The sequence below is a fragment of the Antechinus flavipes genome, chromosome 3 (assembly GCF_016432865.1).
Source record: "Antechinus flavipes isolate AdamAnt ecotype Samford, QLD, Australia chromosome 3, AdamAnt_v2, whole genome shotgun sequence".
Classification (NCBI taxonomy): Eukaryota; Metazoa; Chordata; class Mammalia; order Dasyuromorphia; family Dasyuridae; genus Antechinus; species Antechinus flavipes.
Window position 1 is genome coordinate 382,038,440 of NC_067400.1, and position 11,561 is coordinate 382,050,000.

The 11,561-nt window shown below is 32.9% G+C and overlaps 1 protein-coding gene across 2 annotated transcripts; it reads left to right on the forward strand.

Moving 5' to 3' along the window:
- Positions 1-1,260: 1,260 nt before the first annotated feature.
- On the forward strand, positions 1,261-8,956 carry LOC127557991 (olfactory receptor 8D1-like). Of its 2 annotated transcripts, XM_051991241.1 has the most exons (2): positions 1,261-1,277; positions 8,002-8,956. In XM_051991241.1, the coding sequence occupies exons 1-2, from the start codon at positions 1,261-1,263 to the stop codon at positions 8,930-8,932; spliced, it is 948 nt and encodes a 315-aa protein (XP_051847201.1). In that variant the 3' UTR covers positions 8,933-8,956. The 2 variants fall into 2 exon arrangements, with proteins under 2 accessions (XP_051847201.1, XP_051847202.1); XM_051991242.1 differs by lacking the exon at positions 1,261-1,277 and having other exon boundaries at positions 7,985-8,956.
- The last annotated feature ends 2,605 nt before the right edge of the window (positions 8,957-11,561 follow it).

An 11,561-nucleotide genomic window follows, 5' to 3' on the forward strand; every position in this document is an offset into this window, starting at 1 on the left:
CCTCTTCTGATATCACTCTTCACGTAAATTATGCACCCATATTGAACTTATCTTGATATATTGTTGTTTTATACCTATTTTCTACCAAACCATTTTTCCTTTTTTTTCCTTGAATTATGAGTTTTTGTTCTAAAAGCTTGGATCTTTGGACTTATCAAACTCTTCCTTACTATGATCACTTAATAATATACATTGTGTGCCTAATTTCTTAGCCAGTACCAGGTTGTTTTGATAATTACTGCTTCATAGCAGTACAGCAATTTGGTATACTAGACCACCTTCCATTACACTTTAAATTGATTTTTTAAAATATTCTTGACTTTTTTTTGCTTCCAGATGAATTTTATTGTTTTTTTTTTCCCTAGGTCTATTAAATAGTTTTTTTAAGCTTGATTGGCATGGTACTGAATAAATAGATTAATTTATGAAGAATTGTTACTTTTATTGATTTGGCTTACCCATGAGCAATTATTATTCTCAGATTTGATTTTTAATGAAAATTGCTTTGTAATTCTGTTTTCATAGTATCTGGGTTTGTCTTGACAAGTAGATTCTAAGTATTTTATATTTCTGGTTCTTATTTTTCAGTTTCTTCCTTTAAATTTTTTTCCAAATTACATCATGACAATTTTTTGCATTAATTTTGTAACTGTTCAATTTTTTTTCTTTTCCTCCCTTCTTCCAATAATGGGAGGCAATTTTATATAGGTTATACATAGGCTATATATATTTTCATGTTAGTCACAATTGTAAAAGAAGAAGCAGATCAAAAGGAAAAAAAAACACAGAAAGATTGAAAACAGTGAAAAAAATACTTCAACCTGTATTCAGAGTCCATTAATTCTTTATCTACATGTGGATAGCATTTTCCTTTTTGAGTACTTTGTACTTAGATTATTCTGCTACTGAGAAGAGCTGAGTCATTTATAGTTGCTCATCACAAAATGTTGCTGATATTGTGTATAATTTCTTCGTAATTCTGCTTATTTCATTTTGCATCAGTTGGTACAAGTATTTCCAGGTTTTGGTGAAATGTACCTGTTCAACATTTCTTATTCCATTATATTTATATGCTACAGTTTGTTCAACTATTCCCTAAATGATGATCATCCTCTCAATTTCCAATACAATACTTATGATGCTTTGATATTGAGTCAGAAAAATGGTAAAATTTACAATTGTTAAACCTTTGCAACTGTCTATCCTTAATAGGACTTTTCTTCCATCTGCACAGATTTATACCTCAACCTTTAGAGGATAATGGATACAGGAAATTAGTCCAAGATGACAGATATTACCCTTATGAAATTAACTGATCAAGGAGAATTCGCCAGCTTCACTTCTTCCTCCTGCCTGGGGAATATATCTTATTGGTGAGAAAATTAAGCTTAAATCTATTTGTTTCTATTATCAACTTCACATTGACTATGCACTGTTGTTTTAGAAATCAGGAACTTCACAGATTTCTGCTTTCCTGCTATGATTACCACTGAAATATTAGTGAAATTAGAATCAAAGAATTATATCTCCTAATCAAGGTGCTTGATTCATCTTTTTTACTCTATTTGTCATGGTATATAATCATTATGTTATCTCCAACCCTCTGTTCCATAAAGTCATTATATCAGAGAATGCCCATTTCCTTCCTCCTACAAGATACTACACTACCCTTCGGTGAGAATATTGTCATTATTTCTCTGACTTTCTCTGGTAAAGCTCTCCAACTTCCAGATTCAAACTGGGTGATTTTTTCATTGGATTTATTTCATTGATAATCAGTGTACCCATCTTGATCTCTTATAATTTTATTCCTTCCAACACTATCAGCCTCTCTGAAAAGGGCAAAGTACAAAGCCATCACCATCTGCACGTTCAACCTAGCAACTGTATTTCATGGCTTCATAATCTTCATATATGACAAATTGGCATTTAGCAGCAACATCACTTGACTAAAAGTTGCTTTAGTGACTTTCACCATGATGATTCCTGTGTAGAATCTACAACTCAGACAATTTCCCCTTTTTCTAGCTAGAATACTAATACAAATATGAGATATATCACTATTTATTCACTCATTCATACATTGTGTTATGATTGACATTAAGGTCACAATGTTCAGAATTCTGAACACATTGATTTTACTGGTAAGGCTAGCAATTACCAATAAAACATATTTCTTGATTCCTCAGTCAGTGAAAATTCCAAAAGATGGATCTATCCTTCTTATGTTTTTTGGTAACTACAAGAAAACAAAAATAGGAAGCATAAAATAATATTATTGGATACAAAGTCTGAAGTATCAAAAGTGATGGAAAATAATACAATTATATGGAAGTCAAAAATGTGGCATTGGCAACAAATCCTCCTTCCATTTTGTTGCTATGGCAAGCTAAATGGTGATGTTCACCTGCATGGTTAGAGTCACAGAGACAAGGGTGAGACTTTCTTGAAGGACAGACAGCATAGGAGAAATAACTTGTTTCATGGTACCCAAATACACTTTGCAAGGCTTGATACGGAGATAATAGAACTCCCTTAATTGTACATGGACAGCAAAATGTATACACACAATATATTTCTTTGAATTAATGTGATGTATGGCACAACATAGCTCAGAGAAAAAACATGAATTTCTGAACTTAACTCAGAAACAAAAAACATGGTTTAGGTGATTTTAAAACATACCAGGAGTAATACAGAAGAGAATCAACCACAAAATGGAATCAGAATCAATTTTTCTCAAATCATCAATGAGATATATAGTACCAACTGTGCTTTGGACAGGGAGAAGGGAGTAGGGGAAGGAAACATGGCATACTAATAGGAGAATTCTGATAATTACTGGTTTTAATTAGTAAGAACCTGATTGTCCTCAAAAACATATAGTAACTATCTTTTAAGTGATTGTTGGGAACATTTTCTCATAAGAATGAATGAGAATTAGAGGCAGTTGATTGAATTTAATTTTAAAGGAAAAAATGGACAAGACTGAAGTTTTTAAAAAATGATGCTCTTCTTTCAGTGTATATGTAGAGTCTTCCAGATTCTGAGAGAGGATTAAGAGGAGAATGAAATATATTTAACAAGGGAAAAGATATCTACTTATGGAATAAATAAAAGTATAAATTTAGTAACCCCAATCTACCATTTCATAACTATTCTCAATGCTCAAGACTGGGGGCAGGGGAACTAATTCCCCCTGCCTTTTCTGCTTGTATAGCATTTGATCATAAAGGAAGAATTTTTATCTCATTCTAATTACTAGGAATATTATTGGGAACACTATTATTAAAGTTAGGTTGCATAAATTCTCCTTCTCTAGAGATCCTATCTTCATAGATTGAAGTAATCCTAAGGGAGCCACTGTACTCAGTTGTCTCCTTAGGGTAGAAATATCTCCAAAGAAAAATAGAATTTCCTGTTCTCTTAAAGTAGGCAACTCAGAGTAAGGGGGTAGTTCCTTTGTTTCTTTGAACTTGCATAGTTTACTGGTTAGAGCTCAGTAATAATCAAGAGAATATGTGGGTTCTTCTCTGGAAAATTCCATTTATAAATAATTTAAAGAAAAAAAAGAAGAAAACAAACTTTCTTTTTAATTTCAGTGTCCTCATTGTAAGAGGACAATGGTGATTTCTGCCCTCCCCAAGTCAGGTTGTTCTAAGTATCAAACTATTTTAAAATAGTTCCTTAGCTAAAATTATTTGCTAAAGTGGCATGTAAATCTCCTGAAAGCAGACTAAAATCTTCTCTGCTCTTCATAGGATTCAGGTAAGTGCCCAAATACTATGAGATTTTCATGATATTGAAAATAAAAAATAATCTTGGAAAGAGAATGATATACTCACCTTTAAGCAGAGCTATCACTGTCTCAAAAGTATTTAGCTACACTTTTAACTCATTTTTTTAAAAATGAGAACAGAAATTAGCTGTAGCTTTTAGTACATTCAAAGAAGATTATTTGATAACTAATATTCTTTTCCCCCTTTCATACATATCTTACAACTTGTGTCAAATATTCTATTTTTTCTGTCCTTAGACTGATAGTTCAAATACCATCCCCTTTTCAGAATATTCCTTGGAACTCCTTCTACTCTACTGATAGAATAGTAAGTAAAATTCAATATCTATTCACCCATTACTCATTTCAGTCGATGATTTCTAAGAACTGAATTCAGAATCTCTTAAATCTTTCTTCTTCTTCTTCTTCTTCTTCTTCTTCTTCTTCTTCTTCTTCTTCTTCTTCTTCTTCTTCTTCTTCATCTTCTTCTTCTTCCTCTTCTTCTTCTTCCTCTTCTTTCTTCTTCTTCTTCTTCTTCTTCCTCTTCTTTCTTCTTCTTCTTCTTCTTCCTCTTCTTCTTCTTCTTCTTCTTCTTCTTCTTCTTCTTCTCTTCTTCTTCTTTCTTCTTCTTCTTCTTCTTCTTCTTCTTCTTCTTTCTTCTTCTTCTTCTTCTTCCTCTTCCTCTTCTTTCTTCTTCTTCTTCTTCTTCTTTCTTCTTTCTTCTTCTTCTTTCTTCTTCTTCTTCTTCTTCCTCTTCTTCCTCTTTTTCTTCCTCTTCTTTCTTCTTCTTCCTCTTCTTCTTCTTCTTCTTCCTCTTCCTCTTCTTTCTTCTTCTTCTTCTTCTTTTTCTTCTTCTTCTTCTTCTTCTTCTTCTTCTTCTTCTTCTTCTTCTTCCTCTTCTTCCTCTTTTTCTTCCTCTTCTTTCTTCTTCTTCCTCTTCTTCTTCTTCTTCTTCTTCTTCCTCTTCTTTCTTCTTCTTCTTCTTCTTCTTCTTCTTCTTCCTCTTCTTTCTTCTTTCTTCTTCTTCTTCTTCTTCTTCTTCTTCTTCTTCTTCTTCTTCTTCTTCTTCTTCTTCTTCTTCTTCTTCTTCTTTCTCCTCTTTCTTCCTCTTCTTCTGCTTCTCTAGGGCTAATTGACTTTATCAAGGGAGGTAATAAGGCTTGTCCCAACAAATACCAATAAGCAGTAGAATGTGAATCTCAATTCCAAAAAGTTTTCTAAATACCTTCACCATTGTAAAAAAAACCACAATGCCATTCTAATCTGTCTGAAATTCACATTCTGAAATTGGGATATATGAATTTGATTTTAAAAATATACTTTGGAAAATGTATTTCAACATAGCTGGCTTCCTTTGTTATTCTGCATATGATACTTTATTTTATATCTTTTTTTTTTCTTTCTTCCTTTTTTTTTTTTTTTGGCTGAGGCAATTGGAGTCAAGTGACTTGTCCAGGGTCACACATCTAGGACGTGTTAAATGTCTGAGACCAAATTTGAACTCATTTCTTCCTTATTTCAGGGCTGGTGTTCAATGCCCTGTGCCACCTAGCTGTCCCTATGTTACTTTATTTTATGCATTTAAAAACATGATTCTGAGAATAAGCTCCACCAGAATATCAAAGACATAGATAACATTAAAAAGTACTCTTGCCCAGAATAACATGTATAAGTACTAAAAAAAAAGTATCACAGAAGCCCCTGAAAATGATTTTTAAAAGACAAAGAACACTCTAACTTTAGTGGCAAGTGCATGTGGCTTATATTATAAAATAGAATGCAGGCAAATTACATTTTATAAACAACAGCAAATTTCCCTCTAAACAAAATTACTATTATATGAGCTGCTTGAGCTTTTAGTGTTGTTTGATTATAAGTAACTGTGGCTTCTTAGAAATGATTTTAATTTTTATTAGTTCTCTCATATTTTTAAAATAATTAATTAGAAAATAACCAATAAAAGCAACAAAAATGTTTAAATTGAAAATGATGCACAGCAAAATGAATGTTAGACTGATCTCGGGAAATGTCTTTTGGAGTCTTGACTCAGGCACCTTCTAAATATGAAACCCAGAGCAAGCCACTTTACCACACTGAGCCTTATTTCCTTTATTTAAAAAATGGGGATAATATTTGGAGTACTTAGCTCAATAGATTGTTTTGAGTCAAGAGTTTTGTAAAGCTGTAAGTACAAGAATTATATTTATTATCTATTTTGAATCACTTGGTAAAACAAAAATCTCTTGAATAACACATTCCATAATTGATCCCTTAAAAAACAAAACTATTTCAAATACTTCTCCAACTTTCTTTTTTCCCTCGATATTATACTATTTGTGTGTTGGATAGGATATGTGTCACTAAGTGAAATAAGTGCATTAAAAAACTTAAATGAATTTCAACTTTTCTAAATGAACACATTGTAACATAATTATTTACTTAAATACATATATATATATATATATATATTTGTATACTTACAATTATATATGTATATAAGTAAATATGTTACAATGTGTTCCATTTATGATGATAGAAATCCTTTGCAACAGAGTTAAAGACCTAATCTACTTGGGGATTTTTGTTATTATAAAAGGGAAAAATATCAGGAGACAAATACTTAATGAATTTTCTTCTCACACCCTCCTTCACTTACTTCCCAAAATTACAAAGTGGAACAGAGAGTAGAGACAAGAAGGAAAATAAAACAAGCAGGGGAAGCTAGATGTAGTGGATAGAGCACTAGTCCTGAAGTCAGGAGGATCTGAGTTCAAATCTGATCTCAGATACTTAACACTTCCTGGCTATGTGACCCTGAGCTAGTCACTGAACACCTGAACCTCAGAAAGAAAAGAAGTATTCACTAAGTCCCTCTGATTTTCTGGGCACTGAGCTCAGTGCTTTAAAATATCTCATTTGTTCTACAAAACTACTCTGGAAAGTTGGTGCTATTCTTATCCCCATTGTACAGATGGGAAAATTCATGCAGACAGAAGTTAAGTGACTTTCCTAGGGTCACATAGTAAATAATTATCTAAGCCTGAATTCAAATTCAGATCTTCCAGCTTTTAAGATGAGCACTGCTTTCCACTTACCTTTAAAAAGCAACAAGATGGGATTAGAGTTTTAAAACAAATTTTAAAAGCATTATTTTAAGAAGTGGTTCATAGGCTCTATCAGACCTCTGTAAGTTCAGACATTCAAATAAAAGACAGATGTTAGAGGTGTAACATTGTAGAGGTGAAAAAGCTCAAGGTCAAAAATTTAGGTACATTGGCCATATTCACCTGGTAAACAGAAACAAAGGGATAGGACTAGAAATGATACTTAGTAGATGTTTAAATAGTGAAAATGGATTGATTAGACAACATGTTTTCTCACTGATTAGGCCTTCCGTCATTGCTAGCTAAAATTTTGATAAACAAATCTGTCTTTGGCACTGTCCATTCATAGCATGCTTATCCTTTCCGTGTATTAACTTCTTATTCTCAAATTATTCTTCTGTCAAATTGGGGAATTAGAATAGAAGATTTCTAAGGTGATTTCAACTTTTTACATCTATGATTAGAGCATAGAATATATTTTACAATTAGAATGAACCCCTGAAGTCATGAAAGAAAAGTCTGTACCTCATTCTTAAATATCTTCTGAATACAACTACATAACCTACATGGTCAAGCACATCTACCCAGACACCTTAGTCTAAAGGAATTTATCACCTCATATGAAAGCTTATTCTGAGCCTAGACAATTCCTAGGTTACATTAGCCAAGCACTTTGCTTTTTGTTATCTGCATGACTTTATTAGACTATAGGTGATATAATTGCCTTCTTCATGGGTTTTGCTTTCTTTGCAGTTTTTTTTTTCCTTTTTTGCCCCATTTAATTTTTGAAATTCTTTATTGAAATGTTGTAAAGGGAATTCCATTACATGGTTATTGAACTGAATGTCCTGAGATGAAGTTGTTTTCAATTTTTCAGTTTTATAATTCAATTAATATGTTCATGAGATACATTACTTAGCATTAGTCATTAGTATGATAAGTGAAAGGAAAGGAAAGGAGTGAGTGTGGGAGAGACAGGACAGAGACAGATGGAGAAAGACAGATGGATAAAGTAATAGAGACAGAACATAAAAATAATTTTTTGGTTATTAAGAGTTTTTCTTGCACCTCTGCAGATTTCCAACCTAATTATTGGAGAAGAATAACAATGGGAAATAGCACCATTGTGACAGAATTCATCCTCTTGGGCTTAACAAACCAAATAGAGCTCCAGATACCACTCTTCCTTTTGTTTCTAGGAATCTACTTAATCTCCATGGTGGGGAACCTCAGCTTGATTTTATTAATCTGGGTCAGTTCTCAGCTTCATACTCCCATGTACTATTTCCTTAGTAACTTGTCATTCATAGATCTTTGCTACTCCTCTGTCATTACACCCAAAATGTTGGAGAACTTTATATCAGAGAAAAATATCATCTCCTATTCAGAATGCATGACTCAATTCTTTTTCTTCCTCTTCTTTGTTATTGCTGAAGTCTACATGCTGACAGCTATGGCCTATGATCGTTATGTTGCCATCTGTAGACCCCTACTGTATAATGTCACCATGGTGCCATGGTTCTGCTCCCTGCTGGTGACAGGTGTGTACATAATGGGGGGTATTGGAGCCATTACTCACACAAGATACCTAGCCAGACTGTCCTTCTGTGGGGATAATATTATCCACCATTATTTCTGTGATATTATTCCTCTTCTGAATCTCTCCTGCTCCAGCACCTACATCAATGAGCTTTTGGTGATGATTATTGGTGGATTTAATTTGTTGACTACAACTCTGCTCATCTGGATCTCTTACACTTTCATTCTTGTGAACATCCTTCGCATATCATCTGCAAAGGGCCGTTATAAAGCCTTTAGCACCTGTGGATCCCATCTGGCAGCTGTTTCTGTTTTTTATGTTTCCATCTTGATCATGTATTATATACCATCATCCAACAGTGTGTCCCAAGAAAATGTAGCCTCAGTGTTTTATACCACAGTGATTCCCATGTTGAACCCTTTGATCTACAGCCTGAGGAATAAGGATGTGAAGGATGCACTAAGAAAAATCATGAAGATCAAAATGTTTCAAGGTCCACATAGCAAATAACAAACCTTTTTTTTTTTTTTTTGGCTGAGGCAATTGGGGCTAAGTGACTTAACCAGGATCACACAGCTATGAAGTATCAAGTGTCTGAGACCATATTTGAATGCAGGTCCTCCTGACTTTAGGGCTGGCACTCTATCCACTGCACCACCCAGCTACCCAACAAATAACAAATCTAAAGATCATTAGCATATTGACTTTCCTTTAATTTTTCTTAGGTGAAAGAGAGTCCCTTCCAGGTTAGGCCTCATCTTAGACAACACTATAATGAAGGCAAGTATATTTATTAGTTCTTTATACTGCTGCAGTCTCTGTCTGTCCTTCATAGACTGAGTCCAGGTATATATAGTATAGTGTATATATAATCCATAACTATATCCTCATCTCCCTTCCTTTCAAATTGGATTTACATTTTGAAATCCAATTATTTCAAGGCTTTGCATTCATAGAAGGATTGTGGTAATAACTTTGCCTAGGTTTCAAACTGAAGATTTCAAATTCCAAATCTTTAGGGATACTTCCAAGTTTTCTAACTATAATGCTATACAAATTCTTATTACATCTTTCTTTACCTACTGTCTTAATATATTATAGGTTTTTAATAAATACTAATTGAATCACATTTAATTGAGGAGTCACTTTATCTAAAAAGAGATATTGGATCTATTTGAAGGTTTTTATAGTAATAGTAGGAAACAGAAACTCAAATAACTCAATCCAACTATGAAACAAAGAATGAAGAAGACTTAGAGAATGGGAGAAACTATGCTTGATGAGAAGAAGCTCTCAGTTCCTAAGGTAAAAAAGATTCAGGAGAGCAGTAAACTGAGAGAACGAGAAAAACTTCATAGAACTGTCTGTGAAGGATTGCTTTCACTGGCTCCAGTTCACACCTTCCTTGCCACATATAAGCCTGATTCCTGCTAGCCCTATTAGAGGAGTTTCAACCTTCTATAATCACCAGAAATGATCACAGAAATTTTATTATTTTGAGACAAATGCATTCAATGCAATTGATTCTTTTCCAGGGACACCAATCTCTAGAATAAAGAAATTTTTAATGGGCATCTATTTTCATTCATTTCCTTGGGAAATTTGACGTGAGATTATCATTGAGCAAATAATAATCCTCCCTTATCTAGACTAAACAGCTCAGAAAAAAGGTCATTCACACTGTTGCCTGGTAGCTCTTGAACTATTGAACATAGACCTTCATTTGTTCTTATGTCCTCAAAATTGTTCAAAACTTTTTCTGAAATTTTCCAATAATCACACCTTTGAAGTACTGTCATCAAAATCTTGTCTGTTGACCCTTGGTGTGGAAATAACCTTTATAAATTATTCTCACTTTTTAAGAAATTGAAAAAATCATCTGACATATATACTATATTGTTGTAACTCTGACAAAATAAGACAAGTAACCAAATTTCATATGCTTAAAACAAAAAAGTAGTTGTGAACTGAGGAAGATATATATGTGTGTGTGTGTGTGTGTATGTATGTATATATATACATATATACATATATATATATAGATGTTTTAATTAACACTTATGTATAAATTAATTTAGGGAGATGGGACTAGAGATAAACCCTTTTTGTTTCCTTTCCTATAATGTATGCTTAGAGGATGGAGAGAAAGAGAGGCATTGCTTGCTTTTTTTCCCCATCCTCTTTTTCCCATTCCTGAAACCTATTGAGAAGCATGAATATAGCATAATGAAGGATACTTTACAATGTTACTTTTTATAACTACTCATATTTTAATAACAAAATTTCAACTCTTCATGACAAGTTGATATTAATTTTGTTGATTACCAAGGGTAATTATAGAAGCTTAAAAATAAAAACAAAAGCAGATACAATATTTACACCTTGCTTGGAGTTTACATGTTCCTTGAATCTCTGATCTTTTGTTCTTGCCACAAACTGGATTTAGGAAAGATCTTTTGGTTTTTCCATTGAAAAAAAAAATGACATCCTTGTTCTTTTCCTTTTTCAATTGATCATAGCCAGTAAGCTTTATGCTTTTAAATGAATGGATAAAATAGATAAATTAAGTATTAAGGATTTACTAAGCATTGTGTTTGGGGATATAGCCTTGGTGAAATAAATACAAAAGTAAAATTGCTGTTACCTTCAAAAAGCTTACATTTTGATTGGGGGAGTCAACATATATAAAGAAGGTAGAAGAGAAATGAATCAGGACAAAATAACTTCAAAACTGACATTTCCATTCTGGCAGCTATTCTCAGACTGATAGTCTTTCCTCCATAATCAATTTTTCCAAGATCTTTTTGTACTGCTACTTACAAAAATCATCAAGAGAAAAGATAGAATATGCCATCCCAAGGAGCAAGAATTTACATATCATTAAGTATTTTGCTCCTCTGAAGCACTATCATTTTAGAATTCCTAACAGTTTGTCTACAGTCTGTATTTTAAATTTTACATTCTTAAGGCCTAATTTTTCTTTTTTTTTAATTTTCTCCATTACATATTAAAAAACAGTATATTATTTCCTCTGCCAGCCAGTTCTGATGAGTAATGTTCACGCACTCCCTCTCTTTTTCCCTTCTTCCCATCCACTATAAAAGCTTTTACTTTCTTGTCTCTTCTATGGCAGACAATG